Source organism: Cnephaeus nilssonii (assembly GCF_951640355.1).
Source record: "Cnephaeus nilssonii genome assembly, chromosome: 24".
Lineage (NCBI taxonomy): Eukaryota > Metazoa > Chordata > Mammalia > Chiroptera > Vespertilionidae > Cnephaeus > Cnephaeus nilssonii.
The window spans coordinates 6560182-6578798 of record NC_137095.1 but is presented as its reverse complement, the minus strand read 5'-3'; the positions used below and the strand labels follow the sequence as shown (position 1 = coordinate 6578798).

Sequence of the window (18617 nt, the reverse complement as noted above, 5' to 3'; positions counted from 1 at the left end):
GGGGACCTGTGGGAGGTGGCCAATCAGTGATTCTCTCTCATCATTGATTCTCTCTCCCTTCCTTTCTGAAATCAATAAAAATAAAAATTTTTAAAGTACACTACTGAAGAATCCTCCTGAAAATTGCTAAGCTAAGAAAATTATTTTTGAACATACAATGAGTCAAGGACTATTGTTCCCAGGTGCCCTGCTTGAGGAAACTTCTAGAGAACAAACTTCAGTCAACTAAAGGTGACTAGAGAAACCACAGCCAAAGAACGGACGATAAGCATTAAATATATAACTGTAGAACCAAGACTAAAATCATAGGAGCTTGGAGTGGCAGATCGTAATGTCAATGTTTTGTGCCCCGACAATACAGAAACTATTTAACTAGCACAAGAGGGGAGGGGGGAAGAAGGTGACGAGTGGAGTAAATGTCTGACACATACAAGCCAGAAACCAAAGACATGACTCAAAGCTGAAAAGCCAGGTAATATAGAAATAGAAGATATTTAACTAATACAAAGAAAATCACTTAGAAATAAAAATTTAGACTAATAGGAGATGGAAAGTAAAAGGGGAAAATGGTGGGAAGGAAGTGGAAACTATCCTTGCCCACTATAAAAAATTTAAAAAGACACTGACAGAAAAGATAAATTAATGATATATATAAAATTTAAATTACAGCCTTGGCCATGTTCTCAGTGGTTATAGCATCAGCCCAAGAACCAAAGGGTTGTAGGTTTGATTCCCCATCAAGGGCATGTATCTGGGTTGTAGGTTTGATCCTGGGACCCAGTCAGGGCGTGTGCAGGAGGCATCCAGTCAATGTGTCTCTCTCACAGTGATGTTTCTTTCTATCTCTCTCTCTCCACCCCTCTCCCTCCATCCCTTCTACTAACAAAAAATTAATGTAAAAAATATCTTTGGGCCGAAACCGGTTTGGCTCCGTGGATAGAGCGTCGGCCTGCGGACTCAAGGGTCCCAGGTTCGATTCCGGTCAAGGGCATGTACCTTGGTTGCGGGCACATCCCCAGTAGGGGGTGTGCAAGAGGCAGCTGATCGATGTTTCTCTCTCATCGATGTTTCTAACTCTCTATCCCTCTCTCTTCCTCTCTGTAAAAAATCAATAAAATATATTTTAAAAAAATATATATATCTTTGGGCCCTGACTGGTTTAGCTCAGTGGATAGAGCGTCGGCCTGCGGACTGAAGGGTCCCAGGTTCGATTCCGGTTAGGGGCATGTAACTTGGTTGCGGGCACATCCCCAGTGGGGGGTGTGCAGGAGGCAGCTGATCGATGTTTCTCTCTCATCGATGTTTCTAACTCTCTCTCCCTCTCCCTTCCTCTCTGTAAAAAATCAATAAAATACATTTAAAAATATATATATCCTTGGGTGAGGATTAACAACAAAATTTTAATTATAAATTACTATACACAAACACTTCTAAGTATCAGAAAAACCACACAAAAAAACCAAAGCAAACAGATCATATAATTATTTTTTTAATATATAATGAAAATATAAATTAATTAGGAAATTTACCGTTACTTTACTGAATATAGAATTTTGAACGAATGATATGAGTAGAGAAAAACAGAAGTTTGGTAAATATCAGGAGCCATCAAATATTAAGTCTGACTGAGCAAAGAATTTTAATAAAAACACTCCTCCAACTTCTCTTATAATCAGTAAGGTATTAACAGACAAAAATACCTTGGAGCCAACAAACAGCAATTAGTAATGTATTAGAAACTTCTTTTAATTTCTGATATTCTAGGATTAGGAAATATTAATATGGACATGAAATCTATAATTTATAAAGAAAATTCTGACTTTGCACACAAGGCTCATGAAAAGAGAACTTTTGGCTACAGCTATCTCCACTTCTCTCACCCCAGCTGATCAGTCCCTGAGTGCAACTGAACCCACTTCCTCAGCTTCTCAATGTCTGTTCCCTCTGTCTCCACTGCCAATATTCATCGCAGCGCAGTTTACAATAGCCAAAGATTAGAAATTACCTAAATTCCATCAACATAGGACTGATCCAATGAATTATGGTACAACCCCATTCCAAATAAAATAAACATACAAATAAAAAAGAAGCAAGGTTAGTCCCGGCCAGCATGGCTCAGTGACTGAGCAACGACCTATGAACCAGGAGGTCATGGTTCAATTCCTGGTCAGGGCACAAGCCAGGGTTGTGGGCTTGAGCCCCAGTAGGGGGTGTGCAGGAGGCAGCCAATCAATGGTTCTCTCTTATTAATGTTTCTCTCCCCCCCCCCCCCCCCCGCTTCCTTCCTCTCTGAAATCAATTAAAAAAAGATTTTTTTAAAGCAAGGTATGAGCTAGAAAGTATCATATACTACCTTTATGTGGAAAATACACAGACACACACACACATATATGTAAATGCACAGAAAACAGCTCTGGACGGATGCTCAAGATACCAGTAATGGAGACTGACTTCAGGAAGAGGAACTGGGTGGTGGGGATAGGGAAGGAGGGAAGATTTAATATTCTCTAATACCTTTTATACTTTTTGAGTTTTATACCACGTGCATGACACATACCCAATGAAATTAAATTAAAATGAAAATAAATAAGTAAATGAACCTTTCTATGATCATCGAGGCCTTTCCATCAGCAAGGGTCCCAGCAGGCCTCTCTCTCCAAGTTCACCTCCTGGGTCCCTCCACCCAGCACTAACTTACTGTACCAACTACAGTAAGTTGGTGCTATTTTATAACCGCTTTGGTTTTTCCTCTATTGGACATTCTCACCCTTTTCCTTTCTCACCTTGAGGACTTCACTTCCTTGAAGACCTTATTCAAGTTTTTTCTTCTCTGAAGACTTATGAGTTCACTCCTTTACTCCCGTTCCACCCACCCCACCCCCCACCCCCAGCAAAGTTAGTGGCTTCCTACCCCGTGTACCCATGGCAAATGTACTTGGTTGTGTTCAGGATGCAAGTTCCTTTCAGCCTCTGAGGTTGTGGTTGCAATGCAAATTCTGTTTTCAAAGCCTCTGCTGTGCTGTCCTCTCTGTGTGCCATCCAGTGGCCAGTCTGGGATTTGAATGATGGTCTCTTAGTTCCAGTCTCAACATTTTTGATATGCTGTTCAGAACCAGATCGATGCGTGAACAGCTTGGGAATAAGTCCAGGACTTTATAAACAGCTTATGAAGTCACTTTCCCAAACGTCCCCCTCTCCAGGATCTCCCCTGTACTTTCTGGGTCCTTCTGGTCATATAACAGGGTCTTCATTTATCCCTCTCTGTCACATACTTTCTTACGTGAGCCTGATTCCTGGGCCAAGGAAGAGACCCAGGAGTAAAAACAAACAAAAAACAAAAACAGGGGTTCATCCCACCCTCTTGGGACCAGAGCTCCTCTGAAGGAGGGGAAATATTGCCTCTCTTAAAACTTAGACACCTATGGCCTCTGCTGCCACTACTACCACTACCAGGAGATCCCTTTCCTAGTCCTCAAGCCTGATCTAGAGCAGCCGTCTCCAACTGGAGGTCCGAAAGGTTGGCGACCACTGGTTTAAGGAAACCTTTGGAGTAGCGGTCGCCAACCGGTGGCCCGCGGACTACTGGTGCTTGCTTCTGAATTTTTAATTACATTAAGACCAGGCCAGGAAATACTAGATTAAAAAAAAAAAAGTTAAGCACTGCTCTGGCCAGTGTGGCTCAGTTGGTTGGGCATAATACCATGCACCGAAAGGTTGCTGTTTCGATTCCCAGGCAGGGTACATGCCCGAGTTACAGGTTTAACCTTTTGCACTCGGATGTCGAGATTAAAATTACTCTTTGAATGTATCAATAATTTGAAATATAAAAAAATCCAAATAAATAAGTTTGTATGAAAAGAAACTCCAGTTTTTTATTCTACTGCCGTGCTTTGTAAAATCTGGGGTATTTAAAAAATTAAATCCCGAGTAGAATAAAGGAATCGAGAAAAAAGCAAGCGAGTGCAAAGGGTTAAATCCCAGGTAGGGGGCATGCAGGTGGCAGCTGATAGATGTTTTGCTCTCACATTGATGTTTCTCTCTCTCTCTCTCTCTCTCTCTCTCTCTCTCTCTCTCTCTCCCTCTCCCTCTCCCTCTCCCTCTCCCTCTCCCTCTCCCTCTCCCTCTCCCTCTCCCTCTCCCTTCCTCTATCTCTAAAAATCAATTTAAAAAATAAAAATAAAAACAGCATGCATTGCTAGTTCAGTAGTACTTTGAATTCTGGTCTTCTTCCCCAATATGTGTGTTGCCATTTGCTTATCCAAGTTATCAAATAATTAAACCATGCATTTTGCCCATATCCTCTGCACTTAGATCTGGTATAAGTCTAGTCCCCTTGATTGGGTAATTCCTTAAAGCAAGAATCATGTCTCTCCTCAACCTCCACTCCCTTCAATGCTCTCAGAAAATACTTATATTCACGTATTCTCTAAAAACTAAAGAGCCCTTATTATGGGATGGGAGTGTCCACATTTTGGGATCATTATCCTCAGGACTTAATAGGGTTTTTCAAGAGACACTCTCGCCTGGCTGGTGGGGCTCAGTGATGGAGTATTGACCTATGAACCAGGAAGTCACGGCCTGAGTTGCAGGCTCCATCCCCAGTAGAGGCATGCAGGAGGCAGCCAACTGATGATTCTCTCTCATCATTAATGTTTCTATCTCTTTCTCTCTCTCCCTTCCTCTCTGAAATCAATAAATATATATATATATATATTTTTTAAAAGGAGACACTCTAGCTCTGCCTGGGTAGCTCAGTTGTTTAGAGCATTGTCCTGATATGCCAAGGTTGTAGGTTCGATCCCTGATCTGGGCACATATAAGAATCAACCAATGAATGCATAAATAAGTGGAATAATAAATCAATCAGTGTTTCTATCGCTCTCTCTCTAAAAATCAACAATTTTTTAAAAATTAATATAGCCCTAACCGGTTCGGCTCAGTGGATAGAGCGTCAACCTGTGGACTGAAGGGTCCCGGGTTCGATTCCGGTCAAGGGCTTGTACCTCGGTTGCGGGCACATCCCCAGTAGGGGGTGTGCAGGAGGAAGCTGATCTATGTTTCTCTCTCATCGATATTTCTAACTCTCTATCCCTCTCCCTTCCTCTCGGTAAAAAAAATCAATAAAATATATTTTTAAAAATTAAAATAAAAAAGAGACACTGGTATGGTGCCAGGTGGATATGGTGCTAGGTGAGTACTTGAATTATTGGGGGGATCACTTCATAAATTATATAATTGTCTAACCATTATGCTGTATACCTGAAACTAGGACAAAATAATATTGAATGTCAACTGTAACTGAAAATAATTTTTTTTTAAAGAAGAAACACTCAGGTCTCAAGGCTTTCAGCAGAGCTATACTGTCCCTCTGAGGTAAGATGTCCCCACGCTGCTATACCTCAGCTCCAGAGAACTGAGGCAGTCTCAGAGAAGGTATCATGCTAGAGCACTAAAAAGCAGCCTTTGAGAACACTAATGGCCAGTTCCCATTCACCAAATACCTGTAGGCAAGGTTCCTTCTGCCCAGAGAGAGAGCTGTCTGAACAGCATGGCTGGGCTGGACAGTCTTAACAACTCAAGAGGCCTCTGTTCTGGCATCTGCTCCTCATCCATATCCAAGATGGAAGCCTAACTTGCGTTGCCAGAGAGAACCCTTATTTTCAGGAAAGGAAGTCAAGACAGACTGCAGTAGGAGGGAGCCGTGGCATCATATTCCAGAAGCAGAGACCCTTAAAGGACTTAACCCTAGCAGGAGACATGCTGGACCCATATGAAGTAGACAACAGAGCTTTAAAAGATATAAGAAGGTTTGAATAATTGAAATAAATACCATGCTCCCAAATGAGAAAGATAAATATTAAGATATAGATTTTTTCCAAATTAATTCTTTTTTTTAAAATATATTTTATTGATTTTTTACAGAGAGGAAGGGAGAGGAATAGAAAGCTAGAAACATCGATGAGAGAGAAACATCGACCAGCTGCCTCCTGCACACCCCCTACCGGGGATGTGCCCGCAACCAAGGTACATGCCCTTGACCGGAATCGAACCTGGGACCTTTCAGTCCGCAGGCCGACGCTCTATCCACTGAGCCAAACTGGTTTGGGCCAAATTAATTCTTATATTTAACGCAATCCCAATCAAAATGCCAATGGTATAGAGACAGAAAGCAGATAAACTGGTGCCTGGGTCTGGGAGTGGGAACAAGGATTAACAGCAAAAAGGAAGAGGGATCTTTTTATAATGATGGAAATGTTCTAAAACTGGATTGTGGCAATGGCTGCACAACTCTAAATTGTATACACTGAATTATGTACTTTGAAGAGGTAAATGCTATGGTATATAAATTATACTTCAATAAAACTGTTTAAAAATATATTATTTAGCAAGTTTTACTAAGAGACCATCCAAAATGCAAATCTGACTTTAGTTTTCCAGGAAAGTATTTAATAGGCTTTTGACCTTGTTAAAGATAATTCATCACTTTTTTTTCCTTTTTATAGATTTACTTTTCTTAGAGCAATTCATAACTTTAAAAAAATATGTTGTTTTAAAATGGTGAATATAAAGATACAAGGTAAAAACAAACAAAAAATGATATACGGGAGTTTGGACAGCTTCAAACAACGATTCTAAAGTTTTTCTAGAGGAATAAACAAGAGAGAAGAGCTAAGAAAAAAAATTTTTTAAAGTATAAGCGGGTTGCTCTGCCAGAAATTGAAACTATAATAATTAAAACAAGATCATTCTGTTGTAAGAATTAACAAACAGAATGGATTATGACAGATGTGTATATATAGGCTTTAGTGTTTATAAAAGTTATTATATAAAGAAAGAATCACAAATAGGTAAGGGTTGAATATTAACAAATAATAATTAGGGAAATTACCCACTTAACCAAAAATTGATCTAGAGACTGATGCTTTACTATAGACGCAAATCAATTCCAGATTAATTTAAAAATCAAATGAAGTAATTCAAGCAATAAAATTTTTCTTAGTAAAGGTTAATATTTAACTAACCTTCACATAGGGAAGGAAAGCATAAACACTATGGAGGAAATGGTTAAAATACGCATACTGTGGCATTGTATACAACCATTAAATATGAAGGTTTTTCAACTAATTTTTAGGAACCATGAGAAAATGCTCATGAAATAATGAGAAGTAGAGTGCCATGCCCAGAATAACTGCTCAAATTAAATTTAAAAACTAATAAACTACTTATGCAAAAAGACTGGTAGATATACCAAGATGTGTCTGTATAATAGAATTATAGGTGAATTTTTAAGGCTTCGCCCCATATTTTCTACTATGACCATGTGTTTCTTTCATAATCCAAAAAATAATGTGTTTTTTTAAAAGATTTGGTACTGTGAAAATATGAAAAACCAGTCAAATTCAGCCACTAAAAAGCAACAGCTTCAAAATATACACAGATGTTAAATGCATCTTTCACTTTTTTTTTAAGTATAAAAAACTAAAAGCCACGCACACTTTTTGCAGGAACAGCAGAACCACTGCAGCCAGCCTCTCCCGTGCCCACATGGCCTGAGCCCTCTCCTCTCACCTTTGAGAGGCAAGGGGGACCCTGCCAGGATCCTGGCTATGGTGCTCCCCACCCCTGTGGCTAGAGGAGCCAGATTCACTCCCAGACCTGGCTGCCAGCCTGGTCACTTCCCAAATGAAATCCCTAGGGCCCCAGGAGGGCCATCCCTACAGGAAAGCCCTGCTGTCCAGCCTGTGGGCTGTCAAGTACATGAGGCAGCCCCATTTGGGCCATTAGAACTCACCAAACCAGCTGCTAAAATCTCCTGAGACCAAGCATGAGGGTCATAAACAGATTCTAAACAGACTGGTTTGAGGTTCACGGTACTCCAGCGCCCTCTGAACAACTGTCCACACCGACTAACCTCAGCATTCAGTGAAACAAAACTATTTCCCCGTTCACCCTTGAAACTGATCTCTCCCTCCTTCCCCCATAAAAGTTCTCTCCATGGGAAAGGCAGCCCCTCGCTGCTTTCCATGCAGCACCCCTTTCCCCTTGCCCGCCCTGAGGTGCTGTAGCAGCTTGTCCCTCACGTGATTCGCTCCCAGTTCCAAGAAGCCGTCTGTCCTCTGCCCGACCCCTGTAAGCACTGCTTCCAGATGCTCCTCCTGTTTCCTGGGGCCCAGGCTCTGCTCCCTCAATCCCAAGCAAGTCTTATCTTAGTTCCCGCCAAAATGCTGTTTCCACTTAAGGTTGCCAGATTTAGCAAGAAGAAACATAAGACACCAGGTTAAATTTGTATTTCAGATAAACAAACAATAATTTCTCAGTATCAGTGTATCCCATATCTCTTATCCACACTACCCCTACTCTTGAAACACTTTTTTTTCCTGCCACTCATAAGAAATACTGCCTTCTTTCTGCCCCACTATAAAACACTGTCTCCCTAAACTCCTGTGAAATACTGCCTGCCCTCTGCCCCCGGAAACATGAAGCAGTGATCACACAGGACAAACTCCCTTCTGTCCATCCTCTCAATCCCAGCCCTCCCACCCTCTTTCCCCACCCCCATTAAACCCCTTACTGTTGTCCCACCCCCATCAAGTGCCTTAATGCTGTCATTCATCTGCCCATCTCCACACAAAACATCACCTTTTCTCTGTTGGCTACCTGATCCCCAGAAAATGACGACACTCCTGTTCCCAGGTAACACAGTCTACCTCTGTCTTCCACCAGAGTACTATCATATACCTCCTGCCATTGACTTAGTTCTTAATATGTACCAAGCCCTGTGCTAAGCACTCTAATTCTTGCAACAGCCCTATGAAGTAGGTCTTGTTGTTATGATGATGTTACAACTTGCCCAAGATCACACAATGTTAAGGACAGTCAAATTTGTACACAGATAAAAACCCACATTAAGCCAGAATTTCCTGGACATCTGATATTTTTTAAATCTTCTAATGAGCATCCAGGTTGAGACCCCACTGCATACTACAGCACACTCCTGCTCCTGTCTCCCCCAGGAAACTGTTGTCTAAGGAAAAGCCCACAGAAAACTCTCCACTGATTTTTTTCCTCAACAAAAAATATCGTCTTCCTCCGCCTCCCTCTGGGGCACAGGCCTCTTGGCTGTGAACCCCCACACTGTCAGAGAGGGTCACAGTCAGGCTGAGTTGCCCACATGCCTGGCATCTGGAGACTGGCTGGGGCAAGGGCCCCTGCTCCAGGCTGGCACTCCATCCCTACCCCACCCCACCCCTTCTATAAATATCCCACTGCTCACTGGCTGCCGAGCTGTTGTAGCAAGAGTTTCCATGAAGTCAGCTTCCCAGAGCGACCCCCAGGCACCCAGCACCCACACTTACCTCTCCTGGAGTCCCACGTCCTGCTTGCCCCTGCAAGGGGCTGTCCCTTGTGCTGTGTCTCCGCCGGGCAGGAGGTGTAGGCACCTGGGCAGAAGCCTGAGGTGGAGCCTTTCCTAAGCTCTGGGCTCCGGGTTCTGGAACTTGATTCAGGGAAGAATCAGGCTTGCTGTTGGTGGTGGGCTCTCCTTTGGGCTTCGGAGGGGCAAATCTCTTCCTGTTGAAAGGCCTCGTTGGCTGAGGGGCTGAAGGGACCGGCTGGCCAGGGGCAGGAGGCCCCTGCTCACTTTTTGCCTCACTGGGCACCTTCCCTGAGGGCATCTCTCTGGATTCCCTGCCACTTAGTGGGTGGTACCCTTCTTCCCCCTGAGGCCTGACTGCCTGCGTGCTCTCCAGATACATGTCCTTCAGGGAGAAATATACTTCCTGGTCTGGGCCTGGGACAGGGGCTGGGGCATTCTGGGCCTGGTCTGGAGAGCCCATGGCAGAGGCTGGCTTCCTGGTGCTTTCTACTCCTGAGGACCCGGGCCCCCGGGCAGCCCTGCCTCTGGACCAGGTCTGGATGTGCTCCGCGTCCATGGGCCCCTGTGTCCCACCGGCGTCAGGCTTGTCTGAACTAGGGACGCAGTTTTCAGAACGGTGACCTCGAGCTGCCTTCTCTAACTCTGGCTTCCGCAGGCCTGGCTTAGGTTCCTCATCTTTCTTTTTCTTCTTGGCCCCAGACTCCTTTTGGGGGGCTCTCTGAGGCCCCAGCTCCATGGCCTCACAGATGTACGTCAAGAGGCCATGATCCCCGTCCTCCCCATTCTCAGGGACAGCATCTCCATTGGTGGTCACCTCTCCGGGGGCAAAACTGTTGATCAGGCTCAAACCTGGGTGCTGACCAGGCTCAGTCTCCCCCTCCTGCCAAGCTGCTGAGGTCCTGTCCTCAGCCTCCCTGGTGGGGGCTGAGGGGACTGGCATCTCAGCCCCACTCAGCCGCCGCTTTCGCTGGAAGCGGTCGGGGCTGAGCTTGCGCAGAGTATCGGCCTCTCCCACCACCTCCTTCCCGCGCTTCCAGCTCTGCTCAATCTCACGCATCTTTGCCTCGGCCTTGCACTTCAGCTTGGCGAACCAGCGCTGGTGGATCTTGTACTCGGTCATGGTGCCCACCTCCAGAACCCCTGAACAGGACACGATGCCCTTGGTGTTCCGGGCAGAGGCCTGGTAGATGGCAGCATCTTCTTCTTGACACCTGGAGGCAGGATCATTAGATGCCAACTCTTCCCTCTGGGATGTGAGAGCCCCCCACTCCCCACAGCCAGAGCCTCTCCGAGTTGAGCAAGCTACCCCAGTCCCTAAGAGTCCTGCTATGAGTGCCACGCCCATCACTCTTCAGTACAGTTGAGGAAACTAAGGCCAGCAAGAGGATGGAAGCTGATCAAGATCATGCTGTTCCAGGGGGGATTAGACTTGGGGCACAGGAGAGTTCCCTTCAGAAGCAGGTGACCCACACAGCCCCTGGGGAAGGATGACACAGGAGCTTTTTTTGGCCGCAGACCTCATGGAAAATGTTTCCATGGGTCAGGACCTCCTCTTGTTGCACTCAGCTCTTTGGCTGTCACAAATACTCCCACCCTGGCCTTAGGAGATTCCAGACACTGGCAGGCAGACACAGTTCACCAGGTGGTTCAACTCAACAACATAACCCCAGCCTCAGGCTGACAGCCTGCCTGGACATCTTCATCCAGCTGACTCTATTGCTAAGGGCAGGCCTGGGCCACAGAACCCTCAGCAGAGTGAGAGCAAGACCTGCTCCCTTACCTGTAGAGCTGCAGTGTGTGGCGTTTGCCCTGATGCGTGATCTCATATTTTGGCAAGCCACAGTAGCGGTCCAGCTCTGTGTCATCCTTGTACCAGGTCACCTCTGGCTCTGGGTATCCTAAGAAGGAAACAGGAGATTGGGCTGCAGGAAGACCAATTTCAAAAGAGTGAGGTGAGAGAACAGGATGTGATGGCTCCCCCAAACCACCTGAAGAGGCTGGACTGGCACACTTGCCCCAGGCTTGCTGGCAGAACAGGGCTATCATATGGTTCAGCTTATTTTTAGAATCTAGGCCCTGTCAAAGATGAAAACTGCTCCTCTTCAGCATCTGGAAGGCAAATACAGAGGAGAAACTTCCTAGCTTCCTGGTAAGAAGAGAAGGAAGAAGTTTCTAGAAAGCCTTGGCTGGTAGTAATAAGCTTCCTTTCTTCAGTGGCCTGTTCACATCCTCAACTGTAATGACGGCTCTATCCTCAGAAATCTCCCCCAACACCTCAACACCAACACCACTGCCAAGAGCCCTCCTTGCATTCCAGGTTACTGAGCAATTATTTGATGCCATTGCTAAAACATCCATCCGTTCACCCATCCACCCACCAAACCATCCACACCTACCTACCCTACTGCTGTGAGGCTGGCTGAAGTGTCTTCCCAGCCCTTCCTCTCTGGGGACTTCCAGCTCTACCCACAAGGAGAGATTCTAACTATTAGAGTCACATAGCTGACTGGTCCAGTGATAGACACCCAATCTGCTAATCTAATCCACATCACTGACCTAGGATTTGGGAGTTAGGACCAAGACAGTCTTCCCTGGTTGTCTGGAAATACAACTTCAAAGGGGTACAACCATGCTCTGCCACATGGACTGAGAAGCAGACAAAACTGGTCTGTAGCGAGATGGAAAAATGAATTCAATGTGCAGGATAGAATAAGAGCTCGGAGCCAGAGAGAGTCCCAACATTCTTGCAAATACTGGCTCCATTCCTTGCCTGGGCATGGCCACCCTCCAGTCAATTTCATTAAAAAAAACCTGGCTAGCCTTACCAGTGAATTCAGCTAACTACAATTGATTTGCAATACTTATTAGAAAACTCAGACTCCTAACGTACATCCCCCTCAAATATATATATTATGTGCTGACTGCCAAGTGAGGGTTATGGAGATTGAGAAGCTTGACGGAGAGGGTATCTGCTCTCAGGGAACCTATTGCACAGCAAAACAAGACAAGACACGTCCTTACACACCTGCCCTCCCTTCCCTACTGTCTATGGGTAAATTGCCCACACTGGATCCCACCTCCTCTTGTCTCATCAGGGACATCTCTCCAACAATTGTTCTGTTCTCTCCTGTATCACCAAACTTTTCCTCTCTATTATATTACTGCCATCAGCACACAGCCTGCTGCACTGTCTCCCTTCTTAAAAAGAACTTCATTTGACCCCAAACCTCTTCTCCTGCCCCCATTTCTCTGTTCTCTCCTTTACAGAAAAAAAACAAACACTTAGATAGACTTGTCTGTACATGATCTTCTGTTCTCTCCTCCAATCTGGCTTTTGTACCCACCACTGCACCAGAATTGCTCTTGTCCAGGTCACCTGTGACTCAAACAGTGCCAAATCCACTGCTAATTCCTATGCCTTATCTACCCAATCTATCAGCATTGACCCCCCCCCCCCACACACACACACACACACACACCTTCCTGAAACCTTCTCCTCACTTGGTCCTTCTGAGGGCTCTTCCTACTTCACTGGCCAATTTTCCTAATCTCTTTCATCCTCACCACCTGGGCCTATAAATGTGAGATGTTCTAGGGCTCAGGCCTCAGAACCATTTTCCATTCTTTCTCCATATAATTTAGGGGATCTAATCCCATCCTGTGGCCTTTAACCATCTATATGCTCATGACTCCCATATTTATATGTGTAGCCCAGACCTCTCCTCTGAACTCCTGGTTCTTGTTTCTCACCTGATATCCAAGCTCCTTATTCTCTCTCCCAAGCCAGTTCCCACACAGCTCAGTAAATGGCAACTTTACCCTTCTACTTTGGCTCAGGCCAAAGCCTAGAGGTAATCCTTTATTCCTCCCTTTTCTCATGTCCACTCCATCAGACAAACGTAAGGGCCCTCCCTTCAGAATAACCAGAATTGATCACTTCTTGCCATTCTCACCATCGATCTGGTCAATCAACATCATCTCACACCTCAATTTCTGCAATAACCTCCCTCTGGTCTCACTACTCCCACTCTGTGTCTCTTCAATCCATTCTCAGCACAGCAACCAGAGGGAGCCTTTTTAAATAAAGTCAGGCCCTAGATGGTTTGGCTCAGTGGATAGAACATCAGCCTGTGCACTGAAGGGTCCCGGGTTTGATTCCGGTCAAGGGCACATTCCCGGATTGCAGGTTCGATCCCCAGAAGGGAGTATGCAGGAGGCAGCCAATCAATAATTCTATTTCATAACTGATGTTTCTCTCTCTCTCTCTCTCTCTCTCTCTCTCTCTCTCTCTCTCTCTCTCTCTCTCTCTTCCTCTCTCTGAAATCAGTAAAAATATATTAAATAAATAAAGTCAGGCCATGACGCTCCTCTGCTCAAAACACCCCAATAGCTCCTATTTCATTAAGGCCTCCTGATCTGGGGCCCATTAGCACACTGACCTCACCTCCTACCATTTGGCCTTGCCCAATGCACTCCAGCCCACGATCCTGCAGGCTCCCTTCTCACACACCATGTGAACATCACACAGCAAGTCCTTGTCTGTCCTCAGAGAAGCCTCTCCCTGCCCTTCTTAATCCTCTTACCCTGTTTAATCTTTCTTCACAGAATGCATGGCTACCTGACATATTATACACTATGACTTTGTTAGTTTACGTCCATCCTCTCCAGGGTGCCCATGGAAATATCAGCCACATGACTTATGTTATTCACTGTTGTGTCACCAGTTTCTAGAATAGTGCCAGGTATGGAATCGCTCATTAAATATTTATAGATGAATGAATGAAGCAATGCACTAAGTGTTCAGGGTGCAGAGAAGGGAGCAAGCACTCCTGGCTGGGGAATCAGGAACAGCTTTATGGTAGGAGTGGCTTTTGAACTAGCTTTGAAGAGCAGGCCAGAAAATGTGGGCCGCCCACACTGGATCCCACCTCCTCTTCACTTCCCCTTCACAGCACTGTAATTGGCTATTTCCTTGTCTGCCTCCCCTCCTTGACTTTGCCCCATGTGGGCAGGAATCATATCTTCCTTACTGCTACTAGTATATCCCCTCCAACTAAGACAGAGCCTGGTACACAGCAGTCACTTCATAAAACCTGCTGGATAACTGAGTGTATGAGTAAGTAAGAGAATGAGTGAACAAACAAATCAGAGGTGACAGGAAGGGCATGCCTGACAAAGGAACACAGCAGTAGAGTGGGGGTGGGGGTGGGGAGCAGAGTGGTGGAAGCACAGGGCACCCTGGGAACTGTGCACAGAAGCTGGGAACAAGAGAGGCAAGGCTGCAGCCAGGTCGGCCAGGAACAAACTCTGGGCAGCCCTGACTGTAAAGTGAACCCCATGTTTCCACTGTGAGCTAAAGCCCCTGGTTACATCACTATGCATATGGCCAGGACCAGCATGGGTGCCCTCACCATCCTGTGGGATGATCTCATCCCTACAAGGGCCCGGCTCAGAGCCTCCCTGCCCCATGACCTGACCAGTAGGGCCTCGGCGGCAGGGCATCTGAGTCCAGCCAGGCGGGAGCGAGGGGGCAGGGATGGGGAAAGAAGGTGGGCACTGATTGAACTCTACAGCCTCAATCTGGGGCCAAAGCCCCCATGACACCCACTGTGCCTCTTCACAAAGTGGGCCAACCTGACAGCTTAGGGCTCCATGGCAACAGTGAGTTTCGGAAACAACTTTAATTGGGGAGAAAACATGTCTTGTCCCCTGTATAATATGAACTGTATTCTAAAACAGACAAAAGCAGGAGAGAGCCTTCATTCCCTGCTGCACACACGTGCATGCCGAAGTATGTGCCCAGAGTGGCACTGGGGCCGTGGCCTTCCCTTTCCCTGTGACCTCTGCTTCACAGCCAGCAGACCTGAGTCTGGAACCCAACTTGGAACTTGCAGACTCCTCCCAACCATTCCCAGTTTGGAGAAGCTCAGATTCAAGAGTCATAATGGCCAAAACCGGTTTGGCTCAGTGGATAGAGCATCGGCCTTCAGAATGAAAGGTCCCAGGTTTGATTCCGGTCAAGGGCATGTACCTTGGTTGCGGGCACATCCCCAGTGGGGGGTGTGCAGGAGGCAGCTGATTGATGTTTCTCTCTCATCAATGTTTCTAACTCTCTATCCCTCTCCCTTCCTCTCTGTAAAAAATCAATAAAATATATATTTTTTAAAAAGAGTCATAATGAATGTAAATCTCAAGTTTTCAAAGAGCTTTCAAGTACAGACTTTCATTTGGCCCTCAGGACAACCCTGTGAAAACAATTGCTAATGTTTACTGATGACTTACTTTGAGTCAAGCACTGAGCTGAACATTTTTCATGTATTATCTCATCGAATCCTCACAAAAATCCTGTGAAGGATGTTATTAATTCCCAATTTGAGGAAGAGAAAATCAAGGCCCATGAAATGAAGGCTCCTACCCAAATTCATCCAGCTGCTAAGTAGTCATTCTTCACCAGTAGTCATTATTTAGACTTATGTCTCTAATAAGGTTTCTTCAAGAACTTGTTTCTGTCTAAAGGCTCAGTCCCTTGACCCATCTGGCCTGCCGCTAGTATTTCCTCTTCCTCCTGCCCTAACATATGTGTACACACATTCACACACACCCCAACAGTGAATCTACAACAGTATTGAGGAGAGTGGGGAAGGAGGCCACTATGCTAGACAGCAATGGGCTAGACAGCCTCAAGGAAGATAGTAGCATTCTGGCTTGAGGGGCTCCTGGGGGAGAGAGGAGGCAGAAGGACCAGTCAAGGTCCACTATCCTCCTACGTGTCAACTCTGACAGAGAAGAATCTCAGGGTAAAACATTTCCTCTCTGAGCCTCCAAAGGGCATCCCTCACAGCTCAGCCCACATGGGACCAGCACAGCCGCCTCTCCCTCACCTGGACTAGGTTCTGACCCACCAGGAAAGCATCACCTGCTCCTGGCAGGGGCTGACTCATCACAGCCTAGTACAAAAAGTGCTACCAGCAGGGTGGAGGAAGAGAGGCAACTGTGATTACTGTCTCCATGGAAACGAGCCAGGATTACCATGCCAGTCTCACACACAGACCAATCTCAGCCATCCACCCATCCACCACCACCCACCTTTCCAATATGTGGAGAGCCAATATTTTTCATTGAATTTATTGAGGTGACAGAGATTAATAAAATTATATAGGATTCAGGTATACAATTCTGTAACATATCATCTGTATATTGTAGTGTGTGTTCACTACCCCAAGTCAAGTTTCCTTCCATCACCATGTATCCCCCCTTTACCCACGTCTATCTCCCCTTTGGAAAGCTCATTTCTAACCCTGTTTCTTTTGTTCTCTGATCTTTCTGCACTACCCTTCCCCCTCTCCTACAGTCTCCATTTTCTCTTTTCTCATTGCTAATTGGAAATGGCTTATTTACAGTTTTACTATGGTGGTCACAGAGAATTCTTTCCTAATCTGCTGCATAAAACCCAGGTAGCCGAAACCAGTTTGGCTCAGTGTATAGAGCGTCGGCCTGCGGACTCAAGGGTCCCGGGTTCGATTCCGGTCAAGGGCATGTACCTTGGTTGCGGGCACATCCCCAGTAGGGGGTGTGCAAGAGGCAGCTGATGGATGTTTCTCTCTCATTGATGTTTCTAGCTCTCTATCCCTCTCTCTTCCTCTCTGTAAAAAATCAATAAAATATATTTTAAAAAAAACAACACCCAGGTAACCTGAGATAGTTTGTATGTGTGGAGATGAGGAGGGGGAAGAGGGAGTTAGGTACAACAATGGACACGGGTATGGAGGTTAGAGATACAGAACCCTGGAAATCTTACAACCTTATTGATAGTGTAGATCTCAGCACGGTAGGGGCTCCTGCTCAGAAAACCCTAGCTGGTCTCAGGAGACATGGGTATCATGGCAACTGAGGGGAGACAAGTTTGCCCCTTTGGGTTGGGCTTGAAGCAGGGAAAAGCTTACTCCCTTGATGACACTGGAAGTGTCCAATAAAACGTCCCAAGATTCTGTAAGTCAGACTCATGTTGGGGTCTCTGTGTTGCTCTCAGAGTCCATGGCTACAAAGGACAGAAGGACCAAAGGAGAGAAGGGAAAGCCATCCTGAGGCCTGCACCTCTCAAGTGGCCAGAGGCCCCCACAGCAGGTGCTGTTGCCAAGGCACCGAAGCTGCAGCTGAAATAAATGTATAGGCAACATGGAAAGTGGAAAAGATACGGATATTGTTCACAGCATGGTCACTGGGCAAATATATACTGAGCACCTTTTTTGTGCCTGCTCCCAAGAGGCCCAATGTGTCAGGTGTGTGCTCTAATCTCCCAGATCTCACAGTCTCGTTGGAGAGAGAGATGTATAAACAAACTGTGCCATTGAGGAGAGAGCAAGAGCTCTAAATGCAAATACTAAAGATGACCCCCTGGAGATGAGCCATTTGAGCTGGGCCTTAAAAGATGAGAAGGAGTTTTCCAGGCAAAGAAGTAGTAGGCTTTTAGGTAAAAAGGCCAAATAAGCAGACCATCTATTTTCACTCTCTCCCCCAAACCACTAAGACTACACTAAAGAGATTTTTTCTTAAAGATATAAAACCACAAGTAAGGGAGAACAGGCAAGGAGAGCAATAGGAACAACAACACTGAAAGTTGGAAAGCAGATGGACGAGGATAAACTGCTCAGCAGACCCAAGACCGCCTGACCCTACCCCAGCATGAGGAAAACTGACAACCACTCTTCCTACACTAGAAAACCCCCAAAGGGCATAAGAACTGGCCACAGGTCCCTTTAAGACTGGGGCTACAGGAGGAGCTGGAAAGGTAAAAAGTTATTTGAAAAACAATCAGATCTCTGGGTCCCTTTATCCACTCTGTACCACTGGGTGACAGCTCCTTCCCCACCACGGCCAAAGGTGAGATTTATAACTAGAAAGATAAAACTTAGCCCTGAGGATAAGCCACGGAGGGCATGACTATTGTGTGGAAAATGGAAAAAATGTAATAACCATACATATAAAATAAATGCTTTATACAGAAAGCCCACTCAACCCTTTCATCTGTGTGTTTCCCATAAAACCTTTACCCTCTAGACAAGATACTGGAGACTACACACTGAGGAATCTTGCTGGTCCAAGAGGAAAGAACTAAAGACACAGTGGCAGTTCCCAACAGTGGCCCCCAAATCACCCTACAGAGAAGACCCAAGTTTTCAGGCCCCTCCTACTTGCTAAGAACTTCCAATCAGCTTTTTAGTCTCCCACTCTTAATCATTAC

At 45.6% G+C, this 18617-nt stretch overlaps 1 protein-coding gene across 4 annotated transcripts in view; it reads right to left on the bottom strand.

The window, feature by feature from the left end:
- Window positions 1–18617, bottom strand: part of ALPK3 (alpha kinase 3) — a 62957-nt gene that overhangs the window by 28798 nt on the left and 15542 nt on the right. For all 4 annotated transcript variants that reach the window (XM_079764040.1, XM_079764042.1, XM_079764041.1 and 1 more), the window contains 2 exons: window positions 11157–11274; window positions 9357–10587 (listed from right to left, as the gene is read on the bottom strand). In XM_079764040.1, coding sequence (XP_079620166.1) covers window positions 9357–10587; window positions 11157–11274 — 1349 coding nt within the window. The remainder of the gene's footprint in view (window positions 1–9356; window positions 10588–11156; window positions 11275–18617) is intronic.